The sequence below is a fragment of the Chroicocephalus ridibundus genome, chromosome 3 (assembly GCF_963924245.1).
Source record: "Chroicocephalus ridibundus chromosome 3, bChrRid1.1, whole genome shotgun sequence".
NCBI lineage: Eukaryota > Metazoa > Chordata > Aves > Charadriiformes > Laridae > Chroicocephalus > Chroicocephalus ridibundus.
In genome coordinates, this window is record NC_086286.1 from 101,768,301 (window position 1) to 101,788,679 (window position 20,379).

Sequence of the window (20,379 nt, forward strand, 5' to 3'; positions counted from 1 at the left end):
TCTGGGATCAGACCTCTGAAGTCTGTGATTATTCCAAGATTTTCTTCCGTGCCAGTCTTTCTTTCTAACTCTCAGTAATGGCATTAAGAATGAACAGAATATGGAAAAAATAAGATCCTTTCCATGATATCTCAGTTTAATCCATGTGCTGTCATGCTCAGAGCTTACCAGAGGAGGGTGAACTCCAGCAACCTGTGAAGTCAGCTGAAGTCTTTCAACGTTTGGGATGTAATGAAGCTGTTGAATTCAGAGAGGAAAACACACCTAATGAAAGCAAGATGGATGTGGAGTATTTGCAAAAAGATAACTCTTCCATTAAACCTAAACACACAGAAAATAAATCTAAAATTGACAGAAGAAAATTAGATGTAGACAGTTACGATAAAATCAAAAATGATAGAACATTAAAGCAATTTTTAAATGTCAGTGGTCAAGAAAGTAGCATTAGTGGTAACAGAGAAAATAAGCTACATACAGAGCAAAAGAATTTAATGGGTTTTGGTAATCAAAGTAAAGAAGAAGAAAATGGTAGAAAAGATTATTTTGTTTCAGCTGAGGTCTGTGTGAGTATGGATAACAATCCTGGTGAAATGTTAAATGAGCAAACTGTTGATAGAGGGAGACAGGAAACAGAGGGGGTATCAAAGAAGTTGCCTGAAGCAGAAATGATACGCAAAACCACAGGAAAAAATTGGTCAAGAAAGGCAGGGAATGATGTTCCGACAAAGGAAGAACGTGAGATGCCATCAGAAACTAATTTGGAGCTAACAGCGAAGAAAGATGAAGTTACTTCAAGAACTGGAAAGCATGCCCTGGATATCAGCCCTTACAAGCAGCAACATTTTTTGCCGAGACCTCATTTTGACTGTCAGTGTAAAGAACATTGCTTTACAGCCCATAATACTTTAAACTGTGAAGACAGAGAGTTTCAAATGTGTGGTGAAAAAGGTGACTCTCTTTCAGGTGTAAGGGATGCAACACCTTTAGAGAAAGTTGCATCCTCTTTCAGAGAGCTGACAGTGCACGATGGAGGTGAAAAAACAAAGTTAAATTTGCAATCTCGGAGCAAGCCAGGCATTTCTGGTGGTGTTGAAAGGGATATAAACAAACTGCACAGAGCATCTCTGGGTAAAAGTTACTTCATAGCAGAAAACGAAATGCTACAAAAAACAAATTTAAATCCAAATGAAGCCAAGAGTACAATGCGGAAAATTTTGGCTGTTTCTTCAGGAAGTATTTCAGAGAGTCAGTATGCAGCGAAAGCCTCCGAATCTCACCCGTTAGATTTTGAAGTGTCACCAATGCAGAGTGATCCAAGATTAGGTGCAGAATTGTTAGGAAATACTGGTGATTTAAATGCAAATATAGCCCTCGCAGAAATTATTTCCGGAGAAGAGGATTATTTTCCATTATCAGAACATGGATCAGCAAAAAAACTTTTGAGTTATGATGAGAAAGTAAGTGAGAAGAAAATATCACAGGGTAAAATTTGTGCTTTGGACAACATAAATATAAGCAGGAAGAAGCAGAGTGAAGAAGACAGGCTAGAACAGGGTCAGAAATGTAAAGATTTATTGCTAGTTGCAGAAGTGGACAGTAGAGGTAAGGGTTATAGCACAAAGATACCTGGAAAAAACACTGAACTCCAGAAAATATTCTGTGAAAAAACAGGGAAAAAAGCCTCACTTGAAAAAAAAGAAAAGCAAAAAAAAAGAGACAATGATAATGAAGAGAAAAGGAGCACAACTATTATTAAGGTACCAGAGTTTTTATGCAATGGAAATGAAACAGTTAATTTAAGAATGATTCTAAACCAATCTAAATCAACATTTGAATCTCAAAAAATGTCAAGGTCAGGTGATTTAAAATTGATTGAACATAATTCAAACAATGAATATGCTAATGATGTTAATTACATTGCATTTTGGGATGCTTACATTTTTTAGGTTCTTATAAATTTATTTTTGTTTATTTTGTATTGCTATCTAATTGCCATCCTTTTCTCCACCCAGCTGATGCTCAGCCATGTCTTAAGAAATAATGGAAGTTAACAAGATATAGTTTGTGACTGTATCTATATTTTTAGTTCTTCTTTTTCAAGCATCAAACATTATATTTTGTGTCTATAGGAGCATAAAAAGAAATCCGATAAGAAATCAATTTACATGTTTTGTATCCGTTGGGGTCTGTTCAAAATTGTGACACTGGTGAAACGTGGAGAGGAACTGAAGAAGCTGCCTTTGCATTAGCCTTTTAGGCAATAAGTTTCATATATCATATGAAAAATGAAGTAAATCTGGTAATTTTGAACTAAGCCAACATTTTGTTTATTTAAAAATGTTCCTATAATTACCCTTCATGCTGTATTTGTATGATCATAGGAATATAGGTGTGTTCTTACCTCACATTAGCTCACATTGGGTAACTAAACCATAGTAGTGCTAATGAAGACAAGGTATGTATGGTTTCAACCATATTATTGCTGGTGAATACACATCTCGCTTATAAGAGTTTCCCTTGATCTGCCAACATGCAGAGACTATAAGCCAACTAGTTTTCACTAGGATTTTCCTAATTACCATGTTTATACCTCTAATTGTGTCTACACTGCAGAGCAGCTGGGCTCTTACCAGTCCCCCAGCTGAACCAGTGGAGGCATTGGGACTGTGGAGCACACTACGGACCATAGATGTACTGGAGTTTAGCTACTTCTCTTTCTGGACCTGATGCATCTTGGCTCTAGCTCTTTCTTTTCTTGGAGGGGATTTCCAAACTTCTCTTCTGTTATTTGTGCTTGCAAGCATAAAATCCTTCTTGCTGCTCCTACTGAACTGATCCAGAAATGGTAGCTGCTTTCTCCTTGGGAATTCTTGCACATAGCGTTTGGCTCACTTTTTGCTCTACCTGTTTGTTTGGAGAAAAAGCATATGCAAGCTGTTGTTTGACGCTGCTTACCGCTAAGAGGCATCTGGCTGAAGTGAGAGGCTTCAGGACTTCTTCGCTTTGTGGATGTCTTTATGAAGGGTTTCATATTTGGCTAATGGTAACTTCCTGAAGCTTACTGACTCAAGAGAAGGTGATGGTGGTGGGAACTGCTCGTCCTACTTTCTGGACATACCATATATATCTGAGTAAGTATTTTCCACTCCGCTTTTCAAAGAGTTTTTCATGTTTTTACATGTTTCATATGCTGTATTACAAAAAGTACATTCCAACTTATCTCGTTCTTTTACAGATTTTAAAGAATAAGGAAGCATCAGTGCGTGAAGCATATTCAGATCTCAGGGCACAGCAAAATAGCACAATTGATGAGAACAGAAAACTCATGGGAAAGGTAAAAACACTTGAGGAGATGTTGGAGGATATGAAGAAACAAAAATTCCAAGTGGAACAGGAGCTCCCTAAAGTGAGGGAAGCTGCAGAAAAAGAGCGGAAGAAGCAGCAAAAGAACCTGGAAGAGATCTGTCTTCAGAAGACCAAGGCTGAGCAAGAGGCAAAGCAGTGTCGTGTAGATCTAGAGAGCATTAAGAAAGAGAAAGCAGATGCAGAGCAGGAGTTGGAGTGTGTAAGACAGCTCATTTTTCAGGCAGAGACTCAAAGAGGTATACTGGAAGAAAACCTCCGTGCTTTCCGAAATCAGGTAGAGGAAAGCACCTTTACCAGAAGAAACCTTGAAGAGCATCTAAGAAGAAAAGATACTAATCTTCATGATTTAGAGCAACAAAAAAAAACCTTAATGCAGGAGCTGAAGAAAAAAACAGAAGGAGAGGAAAAACTTATGAGACTGATAAAGCAAATGGAACAAGATCTTGAATTTAAAGGGAATCTATCAGAAATAAAGCTGCAAGAGAAAGAGAAAACTGAAGCCAGAAGGAAGGTTGTTGAAGGCAAGTACTCTGTAACTAGAGAAACTTCCCTGCCAACTTTCACAGCTGGGCAACACAGCCATTGTAGGGCTGACTCTGAAATTACAAGTTTCCAGAAGAAACAAGAAGCCAAAAAAGTAGAAGAGCTTAAACAGAAGGTAGATGAGCTAACCCTTGCTAACAAAAAAGCTGATAAAACTATTAAAGACCTGAAATATGAACTGAATGAAATTGAGCTTCAGAAATCATCAACAGAAGAAAAGTCTCGTTTATTAAAAGAAAAACTAGATAAAGTCAATAGCGAACTTAAATGCCTAAAAATTAAGTTGGAGGAAAAAGACCAAGTAGAGCAGAGATATTTGCAACAGTTGAAAGAACTGGAGAAGCAGCTGTATAGAACCACAGGTAAAGCTGAAGAGGTGATGCAAGAAGCTATAGATCTTAAGAAAATTAAGATGAACTATGAGGAAGAGCTGAAATCTGTTCAGCAAGAAAAGACACAGCTAAAAAGAGAAGTAGAGGAATTAACTAGATCACAGACAAAAGCTGAAATCACTATCAGACATTTAAATTCACAAATCAGTTCTCTTCAAAAAGAGAAGCTGGCAGCTGAACACAGAACACAGTCATGCAAAGGAGAAGCAAATAATCTTCAAGACCAATATAAGAAAATTCAGGAACAGTTGCTTCAAAAAACAAAAGTAGAGAAAGAGAACCACCAGGAAATTCAGATGCTGAAGAATGAGTTATCCAAAAGTAATCAGATGACAGAAACATTGAAACGAAAGATAGAGGACCTTAATAAATGGAATACTGAAACAAAACTACTGATGAAGCAAATTCAGTCTGAATCAGAGAAGATGACTTTGGAAAAGCAAAGTATTCAGAAGAAAAATGATGCGTTAAAAGGCCTAGCAGATGGTTTCAAAGAGCAACTGCGTACAACAAATGAACAATTGCACAAGCAAACAATAATTGAGCAAGAATTCATATGTAAAATCAAAAGCCTAGAAGTTGAGCTAGCAAAAACAAAAGACATAGCTAGTGAATATAAACAAAAATGGGATAAACAAAGTGCTTCCACCCTAAGCATTGACCGGGAGGTTCAAAATCTAAACGCCCAAATGAATGCTCTTTCTATGGAAAAGAGAACGCATGAGCAGAAGATACAACTACAGCAAGCTCATATACAAGAGCTAAGTAGTAAATTAAAAAAATTACAGGATGAACTCCATCAGAAGACTCTGGATGAACAAATGGCACGCAAGAAAATGATTCTGTTTCAGGAAGAATCCATTAAGTTTAAACACTCTGCAGAGGAATTTAGGAAAAAAGTTGAAAAATTACTGGAATCCCATAGCATCAAAGAAAAGGACGTTTCTGGCATAAAACTAGAATGTATTGCTCTTCAGCAGGAAAAGCATATGGCTGAGGAGAACATCATGTTGTACAAGATACAAATGGAAGATCTACAAGAAAAGCTTAAAAAATGTCATGAACAACTGCAGCAAGGGAAGCAAGCTGAAATGGACTATCACCAGAAGTGCAGGAAACTTGAGGAAGAATTGGAAGTGCAGAAGCGCACAGTTGAGAACTTGAAACAGAAAATGGACATGCAGGTCAAGGAGAATGAACACAGGTTTCTTTTGTTTCAGAATGAAGTGCAGCAAAATAATACGCTCCAAGATTCTGGATTTAAATTGAACTGTGAAAGAAGAGGGAATGATTTAAATTACCTGAGTGACACTGCAGCTAGAGAATTTGCAAAACCTAGCTCACCTTTGTTAAGGCAAAAGCAGGAGAGAGCAGGTTTTAAATCTGATCAAATAGAAGAAAATACATTGTACGTGAGCGCTGATGATACAATACCAAGAGAGGTGCAGTTCCAGATGTCAAGAATAAACCAGTCACTAGAAGAAGATTCAAGCCCACCATCTTTTACAGAGTTTGTTTCCCAAACGAGTACGCAATTCCAGATAACTTTTGATAAAACAAGCCAAATCTCTGGAACATCTGAAAGGGACACATTGAGAAACAGGAACCTGCACAGTTCCAGACAAACTATTAGACATGAAGAAGACATGAAACATGAATTAGGAGTGGTAAAACTGCATCCCATGGAGGTACACACTACGTTTTGTGAGGGTTTGCCTTCCTAGTGCTGGTTTTTACTATTCTGTTTGTTTATTTGGTTTTAGTTGCGCTTTATTGCTATTCTGTACTCTCTCTGATGTTTCTTATGCTCTTACCTTGGTGAAGGGAACCCCTTCATTCTTGCGTGACACAAAAAGCTTTTCATTAGATCTTGTAGCTGGTTTGTTAATATCCAAGAAACACTTTATTTAAAAGCTTTGTAGTAGAAATAGGAATTCACATACAGCGTTGTATCATTATTGGTCAAAATAAGCCTTGATTAACAGCACTAAGTTCATGTAGTAGCATACGACAGTTATCGTTGCTTTGTCTAGTCATATTCCTGTTACCAAATAAATATTTGAAATGTCAAATGCACTTTAGAACTCTAGCTATCTATATTTCTCTGCTCTCCGATGCTTGTAGCAGTTCTCCTTTCTGACTTAACATTCAAGTTCTCCCTTTTATTTCTCTGGTGGTGGATTTAGGAGTGAATATGCACAGCGTAGTTCTGCAGATGTATTTCTCACTGTGTCAAAAAATTCCTATTTACAGATAGTGAAGAACAAGCAGTATGACATGCATGTTGAAGTCACAACACTAAACCAAGAAAATGACAAGACTTTTGGTAATGAAGAGAGAATGTTTGAGGGATACAAAACATCCGAAGGGTTTAGGAGAGAAGACTTTGCAAAGATGAGCTCTTTCTTAGGGGAAGAGATGTTGAAAACTGTTGATGATGCTACGCAGTTGGAATATTTTACAGAGGAATATGATGATATTAAATTTCAAGGTCTCCGACATGATGTAACTGCCAGACAGTTGATTGAAGTTAAACTTTTAGACAGGCTTACGGTTCAGCAGCTCCGTTCAGGGCAGAAAACTATTGATGAGGTTCAGAAAAGTCTAGAAAAATTTTTAACTAAACCTACAGCTATAGCTGGGCTGTACCTTGAATCGAGCAAAGAGATACTCTCTTTTGCTTTAGCGGCAAAGAGAAGAATCATAGGAAAAGCATTGGCGTCAGCATTTCTAGAGGCCCAAGCAGCTACTGGTTTCATCATTGATCCTACAACAGGTCAGAAATTCTCTGTTGATGATTCAGTCATCAGAGGGCTCGCAGATAATGAATTCAAGAGTAGACTGCTTGAGGCAGAGAAAGCTGTTTTGGGCTATTGCTGTTCTGGGAAACTGATCTCTGTGTATCAGGCTATGGAAGCTCGACTCTTAGAAAGGCAAAAAGGTAAAAACATCCTTGAGGCTCAGATTGCAAGTGGAGGGGTCATTGATCCTGTGAGAAGTGTCCGTGTACCTCCAGAAACCGCCTTGCAGCTTGGCTTGCTTAATAACACAATTTTAAAATTTTTGCATGAACCTTCTAGTAATGCAAAATGTTTTCACAATCCAAATAATAGGAAAGCTATGTACTATTGTGATTTGCTGAAAATGTGTTTGTTCAGTGTAAGCAGTAAATGCTTTCTTCTTCCAGTTGGTGAAAGGAAAATAAGCAGCCCATCAGCAGAGAAAAGTCATAAAATTTCTGTAGTAGACATCAAAACAGGAGCTGAAATGACTTCATATGAGGCTTATCAAAAAAATTGCGTTGATAAAGCTACATATCTTGAACTTTCCAAACAGGAATTTGATTGGAAGGAGTCTACATGTTTTGACTCTGATGGGAATTCTTTTCTTTTGCTTACAGATCTTAAAACAGGTATACAGTTTAATATCGAGGAGACCTTAAATCAGGGTAGAATTGGCAGAGTGTTAGTCAATAAATATAAGGAGGGTCTAATCACAGCTAATGAGTTTGGGGATATTTTAGTTAGCAGTTCACAGCCAAATAAAGATTTAAACAGTCCTATTGCAGGCTTCTGGCTTTCTGAAACCAATGAAAGAATTCCAGTTTTAAAAGCCTCACGCAAAAACTTGGTAGATAGAGTTACTGCCCTCCGGTGTCTGGAAGCTCAGGTTAGTACAGGAGGCATAATCGATCCATTTACTGGGAAAAAGTACAGTGTTTCAGAAGCTTTGCAAAGGGAGTTAATCGATGATAGTTGTGCCAAGCAAATCCAGCAGTGTGAACTGATCTATACTGGGATCATTCACCCTGTAAGGAACACAGTGATGTCTGCTATTGAAGCTATGCACGTAAATGCCATAGACAAAGAAATGGGTATGCGCTGCCTGGAGTATCAGTACTTGACTGGTGGGTTGATAGATCCAAAGTCTCATTCCAGATTGACAATGGAAGATGCAATTAAGAATGGTATTATTGATGCTGTCACAGCTACTAAGATGAAAGACGAAAAATCGTATGTTAAAGTTCTAACATGTCCCAAAACAAAGAAGAAGTTAACCTACAAAGAAGCTTTAGAGACAGCTGTTTTTGATTGCCACACTGGGCTGCGATTGTTAGAAGCAGCTCAGCCCATGAAAACGGGAATTTCCAGTCTTTACTATAATTCGTAATGGAACAAAGATATTAGTGCTCATTTTGGGGCCGGCTTTAAAACCCATTCAAGTCAAGGAAATGATCTAAGATGGCCTTTATGGAAAATCATAAATGGTGTTTTCTAAAGTAATTGTGAGTTGCTGTAAAACTAATTAGTATAAACCACTAAAACTGGAATTAGATATTACTTGTTACAAAGTTGAAATTTATAGATAAACTTAGGCAGATTCATAATTTCAAAATGCAGACTGTGTGTTTAGTCTTTACCTGAAGGCCTCATGTGACATTATCTACATGTAGGTAGTGTAAATCAGACGTTATACTGAGGTTGGTGAAGTTAACATTAGTGTAAAATGGGTAGATTTAGGTGAGACAATCAGCTTCTGATACTAAAAATTGAAAGGGATTGCCCATTTTGCAAATGAAGACAGTGCAGTATTTCATGTGACCTGATACTTAATTTAATATTACAAATCAGTTTGCAGATATAATTCATTTTACAAAAGTGGCAATAAAGTATACAAGGGTTAAATCTGCATTCTACTAAACACATATACATAAGTAATTTTTCTCACACTGGTATTTCATTAATTTTAATGGGCTACTCGTATCCTAATTTTTTCTGTGACTTCAGGTAACATTATTTTTTTTTAGAATCTCTTTCATGCTCTAGCAGGCAAGTGAACTAGAATTACATACCAAATTAAAAAAATTCCATTGAAATAAAATGTCTTCATTTTTACTTGTGATACATGTAAGGGCTTAAGTGTGTTTTCTAAGTATTGTTAAGTTTCAAACTACTAACAGGTTGTATTGCTATAAAAAATTTATCTTCCTGTGCAGGAAAAGATGTAATGTCTCAGTATTTTACTTTTATTGTTCTTGTTTCTGTAGACATAAAAACAATGTATTCTTCCTGATTGTAATTTAGTAATCCATGTGCATAGGTTGCAAAATACTGATATCCTATACTGACTGTATATATCCACACCTGAGGGTAATGCAAAGGCAGCAATTCAAAGATACTTTATATGCAAATGTTGTTTAGATTTTATCTGCTGAGTAATGGCTGGGAAGCTCTGCTTTTTCTTAATATCAATCATTTTATAATGAATGTGCATGTGTATGAATAAGCACCATAATTAGGATTACAAATCATTTGAGGAATTATTTTGTTAATGTCTATAATTATGTGGCATTTTTTGTTCCTACGTCAAAGTGTCGTAGTAATGCATGTGGTGATAAATAAAAAGAAATCTTTATGTTTATGTGATCATACTGACATTGTGATAGAATTGTGTTTCTAGGGACAGTAATGTTAAATATTCCAACTATTTACATTTACATGTTTTTTACAATTCGCGGTGCTCATCAGAAGTCAATGGCAGAAGAAAAGAAGGAGCATGTTGAGAAGGCTGGGGATTTACTGAAATGGGTGTCAAACCTCAGCAAGACACTCAGCAAAGAAGAAGGAGAAAAGGCTGAAAAGACAGATTTACCTAAGCATCAGGTACACAGATGTCTTTCGGTAAAACACCACTTCCTCTTTTTAGCTTTCTGTGTTGATTAAAGTGAGAAAATATTCCACAAATACTTTTTTTTCTCCACATCACTATCCACATGTAATTTCACATTTGGTTGAGTTAGAGGGTTGAGTAAATGAACACCGATGTTTAGGAACACAAACATGTTACTCAAGAAGCGCAAGCTGCTTTTCACAGGCCTGGCGTGTGATGTATTCTGACACTGCAAAACGTCACTTTAGAGAAACTAGACCCTGCAGACCGTAACTCAGCCTTTGTAGAGAGACAGTGCCTCCTGGCAGGGCGGCACTTTGTAGGTCTGCCCCCTTGGCCTGAAATAGTGCAGTGAATAAAGTCCGGTAACTTCCACCCAGGCACCAGGAAGGCGAGAGTTGTCGAAGGGGCCTGAGGGCCAGGTTTCTTTTTGTTTGCTTTCAGAAGTTATGTTGAGGGGTCCTCTTATGGGATAGTCAAAATTACTGTCTTAGGAAATACAGCAGGTGTTGACTGAGCCCTCTTCGTTATCACACTAGTCCATAGGCAGCCGGAGTGGCCCATCTTGCCACCTTTGTATTTAACAGGTCCATTGTCATTGTGTACAGTTGTAACTCTGACCGTAACCATAAATTTCCATCTGGGAAGTTTCCTATCATTTCTAACAGCCCCCCTGCTAGGTTTGTCCCACAAAATAGCTTAATGACACCTAAAAAGATTGCAGTAGGTGAAGGTCTACCTGCACACTCAGCAGCAGAGAGATGGAGCAGTCTCTTTTCCACATCCCTCAGGGCGGGCTGGATGTGTGGTCACGCAAACGTGATTTTGTCCCTTCTGGCAGCCTGATCCCGCATTTTTATTTTGGTCACGCATGCTGGTGCTGGTTAGAGCCACCAGAGCAGTGTGGGCATAAATCAAGTTTGCTGTGGGGCAGGTCGGCAGTCGTGCAGTGCTGATGGCCACCGGTCCCAGCGCACTGCTTGCTCATAGAGGAGCAGTGTTAATTCTGTTACTGAGTCTGTCCCTGTACTATAGGAGCAAGTCAGCTTGTATTGATTTGAGCGTATTGGTTGGTAAACCACTAACAGTTAGGACCAGGATTTGCAAAAACATTCAACACTGGTCTTTTTCTGCCCTTGTTAATGACAACAGTGCAAACCTTTCTCGGTGTTGGGCCAGTGCTGAACTCTGTAGAGCATCTCAGCTTCCCATGGCAACTATGGCTGGCATCTTCCCCGTCCAGCCTGAGCCCTCAGCGAGTAACCTGCGAGTTAGCCTCCTCGGCTTCCTCCAGCCTGTGGGAGGTGGACATTTCCCTAGGGTGTTTTCCTCCCTTGAGGAACAGCCCGGTGGGGTAGCATCACCTTCCGGAGGTGCCTGGTGTCTCCACTGACAAGCACAGGTGCCTCGACAAGTTTGTAGAAACATGTAGACTAGTGATTTGATAGCTAGTGTTAGCTGAAATACATCTCACACGGTGATTTGGGGTTGCTGTGGGGTGTAACTGTGGAATAGGTGGAGAAGCTGGTGGCAGTAGTGACAGGGCACACACAGCAGCTGCAATGATGCCACTTCCCCAGAGCAAAGCGGAGCTCGTTACCCCCCCTCCTACCTCAGCCTGCTCCTGTCCCCTTCTTGTGTAGTGCATACAGTGCTTGCTCTCTTGGTTTCTCTCCAAGCAGCACAAGTGGTGGGGTTGTGATTGGGCTCTCTGGCGGTCATTGCAGAGGGAGGCTCTGTTCAAGAGCATGTTCAGGCCCTTTCACACCATGCACACAGGGACAGAATTGGTTGTGTCCAGACCCAGGTGCCCAGGGTGCCCAAGCACCTTGCTGGACTTCTCTTGGCACTGACAATGAACATATTTTGGGCTTGCTCATGAAGTCCTAGACTCCCCTTTATTTATCCGAAATGAGTGTTTTTCTCTGAAGAGACAGCAGGCAGTTTCTCAGAAAAGTTAAAAGATTACATTCTTGCAAGTTCCTCTGCCAGAGCAAGTGCTTTAGTGAGGATTACACAGAAATGATAGCGGGGAGAATATAATAAGTAATTAATTTTTTCCAAGAGTCTGGTATTGTGCTTGTCTCCATGATTTAATTTCGTGAAGGTTTGTGGCCTTCTGGTATCTTTTTTTAAAAAGTTGTTATCTCTCATCTTGGTGAGCAACTTCTTCAACATGAGCGTTGTACACATATCTTTATAAAGCTGCTTTAAACTGTGCCAACTATAATGAGTGCTTTTAAATGATTGGTTAATTTTCAAACAAATAACATTTAAAAATACCTCCTTTTTGTCTCACACAATACTTTTCTAATACAAACAGCTTATTTAACCAAAAAGTATGGCACAACAACTTATCCATGTATAAATGATACAATTCCATAGTACATAATATCATTCTAAGGATAGCTGGTATCCTTAGGATAGGAAAAAAGCAAAAAAAAAAAAATCAAGTTCTTACACTGTTGAGTTTAGTCGCAGATAGAAATACTATGTTGTTTGTTTGTTTTTCTTTTCATGTGTGTGCATGTTGAAGTCTTGAACACAGGTTGTTTATTTTTCAGATTTCCCTGGATGAAATGTCAACCAAGAAAGAACAAATAGCTGAAGCTCTGCAGACTACTCAGTCATTTTTAGCTAAGCACAGTGACAAGTATGCCGGTTTTTATTTTTGAAATAATGTAAATTAATTGAATCAGTACATACCGTTTGCTTGGAAGGAAATCATAATCCTCACCTTATGGTTACAGTTACATTTCACATGCAAATATGGGAATTGTTTAATTTTATAATTTTGTTTTCCCATTTGCAGAAGCTTGATGCAGTTTTGTTTATTTCAACACTTTGACTAGGTTTATCTATTTCTGATCAGTTTAAAAACATTAGATAGTAATTTTCATTGGAAGTCAAAATAATTAACAAATTAGTAGTAAATTAGTACTTGAACTATATGTCACAATTTTGTTTCATCTATGTCTGAAATCAGACTGCTTAAGATACTAAATCACTGAGATATCTCAGGACTCCTTGCTAGCTGTGCGACCTGTCTTGACTAGTAATCAGCAAAGGCGCAGGCAGATGTTAAATGCTTTAGTGACAATTCCACATAAATTCTTGATCAACGTAACTTCTTTTCCTGAATAACTACAAGCAGATTGTAGTTTTCTAGAAGATTCTATAATTGGGGTATTTTTTTTTCAGACTACTTTTAGCAATTTCACCCTCTTTTTTAAAGTAAAGGTAAGCAGATCACTCCCTGCAGGTTACAAATTACTCAAAGATCATCTTCTTGCATTTTTCTTTTTTTCTTAATAGAATGACAGATGAAGAGAGAAATGAAATGGAAAAGCAAGTCAGATCCCTCCAGGAGAGCTACAGCTTGTTATCCAATGAAGCTTTGAAGCAGCTGCAGGAAGCACAGTATCTGGGTGATGAAAAGATGGAAGAAAAGGTAACAAGATTGAAACTTACATTTCAGTCTCTTTTGAGGTTTACTGCATGGTTTTGGAACCCCACGTGATCAGTAAAAGAAGAAGCTGCAATTAACAGTGTGTAAAAGAACTTGAGATTTAACTGACTGAAGGTTTTGTGTATTTGCTATGGAATACTGTGTGTCACCTTACCTGTGCATATGAACATTCTGCTCATCAGATTTTTTTGTGAAGAGTCTTAATAATGTGTGCCTTGCATGAAGAAAGATAAACAAATCATTCATCTCTTAACTCTTCTCTTAAAAGCCATTCTTTGACTGCTAGATAAGTCTGTGTTTCTGCTGCAAAAACGACACCATAAAATAACATTTTAATCTCTCCCATATATCACTCAGAAATGTCCTAGAAGAGATCTACTTTCATTTTTTCTTAATTTTTTCCTGGATATGAAAACGGGAGCGCATAATGTGATTAGCTCTGAGACACTACAAATACCTTTGTTAATGGATCTTAATCTTAAATATGGAATTCTCAAAAATTATGTTGCTAATGAGTGTTCTTATATACACATAGAGGCAATGTCCATGTAATTAGTTCAAATTATGTTGCCAAACTGACTTCGTGCTTTCCATGCAAACTAAATGCAGTATTGGGTGCTAGAGTATTTGATTCCATATTGTTGAGTGTATATACAGAAGTGCTGTATGCTGTAAACATGAATAGCATGGTTGTTTTGAATCACATACTGTTTCCGAATATTCTAACCTTTCACAGACATTTAGAGCATGAAAATTTGCCTTTCAGGTATACGTTCTATTTGCTCACTCTGCAATCATTTCTTCTATTGTCTTTCACTAACCCTATTGATGTGTGCAAAGCATAGGTTTTCGATTCACAGATGCATGTTGATTTTAAATCTTTTATCACATCGTGTGCTGTTGACTGACTGACATAGATCACTTGCACATTTTGAGCTGCTAACATTCACAGCATTCCTCAAGGCCTGGTAAGTACTTGTTTTATGCTTATCATGCATTCAAAATCAAAAGAATATTTAAAATACACAGTCTGAAAATAGTGATAGCTTTTCTTTTATATTCCTTTTTAGGTGAATAAAGTCATTGCTGGTGTCATTGACCAAACGACTGGAGAAGTCCTTTCAGTCTTTCAGTCTATTTTAAGAGGTTTTATTGACTATGACACCGGAATTAGATTGCTCGAGAATCAGCTGATCCTTTCTGGAATCATTTCTCCAGAATTAGGAATATGTTATGATTTGGAAGAAGCGAAAGCTCATGCCTTAATTGATGAGCAGACTCTGTTGCAGTTGCAGGAATTAAGTAATGCAAGGAAGCTTATTTCAGAATCATCGTTATCAAATCTTCCAGTTGTATCAGCTTTAGAAAAAGGTCTAATTTCAGAACCTTTGGCTATTAAAATTCTTGAGAATCAGCTTTCAAGTGGGCACTTGATTTTGCCATCTACTGGAGAAAACCTGAATTTGCAGAATGCTTTCCAGAGAAACCTGATTTCTCCAACATTATACACAAAGCTTCTGGAAAGACAAGACACATGTAAAGATCTCATAGACCCCAGCTGTGCCGAGAAGATTTCCCTTGAACAGATGGTTCATAGAAGCATAATACATAAAGAAACAGGGTTAAGACTCCTACCTGTGAAACCACAAGAAAAAGGTAGAATCACGTTCAAATGTGGAAGGAAGATAACTGTTTTGAGGGCAGCCCATGAAGGACTCATCGATCGGGAAACAATGTTCAGGCTGCTGGGTGCTCAGTTAATGTCTGGAGGTATAATTGACCCTGACTCAGGGAAGCGAATGACTGTGGAAGAGGCCATGAGACAAGGGATGATAGATCAGGACACTGCTTGTGGGATCCTCACGCATCAGGTTCAAACTGGTGGAATCCTTTGTCCAAATTCAGGACAACGCTTGACTGTTGACGAAGCTGTACAATGCAACTTGATATCATCTACCAGCGCGCTGTTGGTATTAGAAGCACAGAGAGGCTTTGTAGGACTAATTTGGCCTCACACTGGTGAAATATTCCCCATATCAACTTCTTTGCACCAAGAGATGATAACAAATGAGCTGGCATTCAAAATACTAAATGATAGACAGAAAATAGCTGCACTTTACATTCCAGAAACTTGTGAAATAGTCAGTCTAGATAAGGCTGCAGAATCAGGGATAATAGACATCAATACTGTATCTATTTTGACCAATGTGACTTTACCTGATAAAATGCCCAATGTAGAAGAATTAGAGTCCCCTTGTAAAAATGCTGCAAAATGGTTATCAATGTATGAATTTGTGCCATCTGTATTCCATGACTGTGAGGAGGAACATGAAGATTCTGGCACAGAAGACCCTGTGTGTCACAACTTAGATCAAGCTAAGAAATTATTTATATCTTATCTGATGGTGAATAGTTATATGGATGCTAACACTGGAAGAAGACTTCTATTATATGATGGACAACTCCAAGAAGCCATCAGTATGTTGCTGGAAGGTGATGGTGCTGTATACAATGCTGATGTGTCAGAAATGGAGTTTAATAACAAATACATAAACACAAAAGAAATTAACCTAAAGTCAGCTGGCAATTTCCACTTTAATAATGTCACAGGCAGTGTTCAGGGTGATCTTTCAGGTGCTGAGAATACTTCTAATAACAGTAAATTAAATCAGTTTGAAGATTCAGGGAATTACATATCTTTACAGGGAGAAGATCTCCATGTGTGTAGACCAGATGTTTGCAATGCTATTGGTACTGAGCAATCAGAATATACACAGGAGATGTTGTTAACTAACCCCACAGAACTTAGAAATATAGTAAGTAGCACTCAAAATTCCATGAACCGAAATGCAGTCAGAGGTCTTCCAGAGGTTTCTGAGTGGACAGAACTGCCTAAGCGTAACAGTCAGAAGGCAAACTCAGGAAACGTTGAAGGATATCTTCTAAATTACTCAAATCCAAATCTTATTTCGGAAGCAGAGAAAGAAGAGATTTATATGGCAGACAGTCTGGGTAATGGAAACAGGAATGATAAAACCTTACAAAATTCCTTGAGTGTGAATGATTTGTCAGATAATGAAACCTGGAGAGAGCTGGAAATGGGCACAAAATACAGGCCTCACATATTGCAAGCTGACAACAGCAGAATGGTACTGGATAACAGCAAGAAAGATGATTTTCAGAGAAGGCTTGATTCATCCATCAGTACAGATCCTGAATATAGACTTCCAGAAGAACTGGTTAGTCAGTGTGGTGACACACTACAGTTTGAAGATAATGGATATAGTGAGCAACCTCTACAGGACTACACTGATGTGCACAACAGGCTATCCCTAGAAGACTATCTTTATATACATGGCAGACCATCCTTTGAGGATTGTACTGATTTGCAGAGTAAACTGTGTCTAGAAGACAGTGGAGATGTACACTGCAGGCCTTCATTGGGTGGTGATACTGTTACACATGATAGACCACCTGTGGGGGACAGTAACAGCACGGCACAAAGGCTAACAGTAGAAGAAAGCAATCTTACATTTGACAAGTTGCTGCCGTATGACAGTAGTTCTGACTCTTCAGTAGAATGGGGTGATGGCATCCCACAGTTTGAAAGTAACTGCTTGCAGCATGAATGTGGTGAGGTAGCCTCTAAGAGTGACAGCTCTCAGTTTGATGATGATGATGATGATGATGATGCCTATGAAACACCTCAGGTTGATGATGACAGTGACGTCTATGATACTTCACAAATTGATGATGATGGTGATTCCTATGACACTCCTGAAGGTGATGATGGTTTTGATACCTTGCAGCTGGGGGATGATGATACACCAGAGCCAGAATTGTCTGGAACATCAGTTCCATTAGGTTTTCTAGAGGAGAGAGGTGGTCTGATAACCCTGAGAGAAGAAACCAGCTCTTTTCAAGAACTTGCAGCTAATGTTGGAGAGAGCGTCCATGTAAATCTGACAGGTCCACCTGAAAGTGTACATATAGCTTCTGCAAGTGCCGAAACTATGGAAAGAATCCCTGAGGAGGAAAGGGAAAGAACAGGGAGCTTTGGAGAGAAGGAGCAAAAATTACTAGTTACTCTGGAGAGCGAAGGAAAAAAGGAGGGAGGCCTTAGTTCTTTACGGAAGGTGTATGAAACAGAAGTACGAGACAGAACTGAGGAAGATGAAATGAAAGCAGGAAGTGACTCCTATGAGGATGAATCTGATGGAACACAGGAGGAGGAAGATTATGAGGAGGATTATGATAGTTATGATGACTCTGACACTGATTCTGACAGTGACGATGAAATGGATATTTTTTACTCCCACCATCAATGTATAAACAAAGGTGACCAGCTGTTAATTTCCTTAGGAGACATAGAAAATAGCGATGAAAATAATCAGAATATTGATGACTGTTGTTATTTAGGCCACAAGAAAGGGTATACTTTGCAATCCCAGTCTAACCATGAAAATGGAGAACAATCCCCAGGAAAATGTGAATCTGCATCAGATGTTTCTGAGGAAAGATGTGTTAGTCTTACATACACAAGAGAAGAAGACAGACAGCAGGAAACAGAAGATAAATATGGGATTTCTGTCAGAAGTAGACACATGTCAGAAGACACTGCTGAGCCTATTCAGTCTGAAAATACCTTTGATGCTAAATGGATGTCCTGCAAGAGTGAAGAAAATAATAAAACACAGCTTAAGGTTCGAAGTTCTCAGCTTCTTGATGATATTGTGACATCTGACATTAGTGTAACAGCCTTTCCAATTACAAAGCAAGCTACTGATGATGACGATGATGAAAGTTCTCAGACAAATTTGCTTCTCTCAGAATGCTTTATTCATAGTGCGAATAAAAGCAATAGTACCACGCCAGTGTTACGTTCAAATAATGGGCAAAGACAGAGAGAAGCAGTATTTGCAGAAGAAAAAGTATTAAATGATATGGCTGGTGTGGAACAACTAAAGGAAAGTTCATCCCAAATGGACAACAGATTCCTTGCAGATATGCCTTATGTGGGTGATGGTGGTAGTTCACTTAGTGACCAAGTACATCCAGTCTCCAGTAGGAAGGATGGTCAAGTAGGAAGAGGTTTTGAGATTCTTACAGAGAATAAAAATAGAGTGAATATTATGGAGGAGTGTGATATCATGGGGCTAAGTAAAAGTCCCATTCAGATGGAAAGCCTTGGGGAAATATTTGATGCATCAGTAATTAAAGCTGATAGGGAAACTCCTGTTTCAACTAAACAAGTAAATGTTGATCAAACTTTGCTTGACACTGGAGGTAGTGCAAAATCAGATGAATTTAAGAGAGATTTTAACATTTCCGCTTCTTTAAAACAATATATAACGGATACAAAAGAAGGCGGCCGTTCAGAATTGGATAAAACTGAATCCTGTTGCTTTGAGGACAGGGAAAAAGGGGGAAAAGATAAACAGAATGAAAAGGATTTTCTACTAAATACAGAAGAAATGCATTCAAGTGTATTTAACACTTTTCCCCCAGCTGATACAGCGCAACCAAAGGAAATTAGCATAACTGAAGAAAGAGGGAGAGGTATCTGTCAAAATACTGACAATGTTCTTAAAGACTTTTCAGAAAACAAGAGCAGCAATGATAGCGAATTTTCCCCAATGAAAGCAGATGCTTTAGGAAGTATTGAGGATGCCAAAGGGCATGGGAGTGAAGTGCTACCTTCTGGGAGTCATACCCATACCACCGATGTTTCTTCTGCAATTCTGAGCAGCACAGGTGCTGACTTGAATTATGGTGCCCACAAAGAACATGAGACGCTGAAAAACACAGAGGGAGAAAATTTTATGGCCAGTGAGACTTCTTCCCTTGGAAATGGTTTCAAAAAACAAATGTCCATGGAGTCATTACAAAAGGAAGCAGGACTCTGCGAAGATTTTCAAGTAAAGGAAAGTATTTCACAATTGCCAGAAATGACTGACGTGCTAATGGAAGACTTAAGGAATATATTACAAAGGAAATTAAAAATGGGACATGTTTACTGCAAACAGGAGGGTGAACCCCTAAGTTACTCTGATACCAAAGTTTTAATGCAAAATTTACTTAAAATGATTAGAAGTACCCAGCTTGGGAGTGACACACCTAGTGGGCCAAATCTCAAGCAAATAAGCAATGCTGTTAGAACTGCGTTAATGGTTACCACCCCATGTACGGAGCCAAAGGACAGGGATGCTCTTTCATTGCCTTGGCCTGATTGCAGAAGTCCTGATCTTCTTTGTGATATTCTGAAGCAGGAATCCTGCAAGCAAAAGATGGACGATACAGGTGAAAGGAAGAGTGAAACAGATGTGAAGGCTCCTGTTCCAAAACTTACTGCTTCTGAACTTCTGGAGATTTTTCAAATTTTGCCTGGAGATGAAAGTACAAGCAAGTTAGAGGAGCTGATTAGTGGTTTGCTTACGAGCTCACAGGTTGCTGGTATCACCACAGAATGTGAGGGTAAAGGCAAAGTAGATGGGCTTTGTACTCTTCTCTCAACAGAACAATCAGAGTTTGGATCAGAAATTGCTGAAGAGAAGACATTGGTAGATGACACAGCCATTGCTTGGAAAAGTGACCAGGAGCATGGGAAGACAGACAGCCTGTCCAAAGGCTTCACTGAGCCAGTTTTCAAAAGAGAAGAAGCAGTCCTGGAAGACACTCCCACTAGCACGGTAAGTAACAACAGCTGGTATGTGCTATGTGTGTCACATCCCACTCCCAGTAAAGAGGGAGGGTAAGTGACTTCAGATTCGTGAATTCTCAACGGTGTGGACTAAGGTGAGATAAATCTCAAGGTCCATATAGAAGCATTTATTAGCTTACCAAAATGGTTAGTATAGGTCTTAACAAGTCCATGATAATTGGTTAGGTATATAACAAACTATGGCAAGTGGTGAGGTATGCATTGTGTTACTTAACAAC

General features: G+C 38.6%; 1 protein-coding gene across 1 annotated transcript in view; it reads left to right on the top strand.

The window, feature by feature from the left end:
* The window catches only part of DST (dystonin), a 312,608-nt gene that overhangs the window by 181,246 nt on the left and 110,983 nt on the right, over positions 1-20,379 (top strand). The window contains 5 exon segments of the mRNA XM_063330292.1: positions 162-1,757; positions 9,830-9,964; positions 12,536-12,624; positions 13,287-13,422; positions 14,511-20,129. Coding sequence (XP_063186362.1) covers positions 162-1,757; positions 9,830-9,964; positions 12,536-12,624; positions 13,287-13,422; positions 14,511-20,129 — 7,575 coding nt within the window.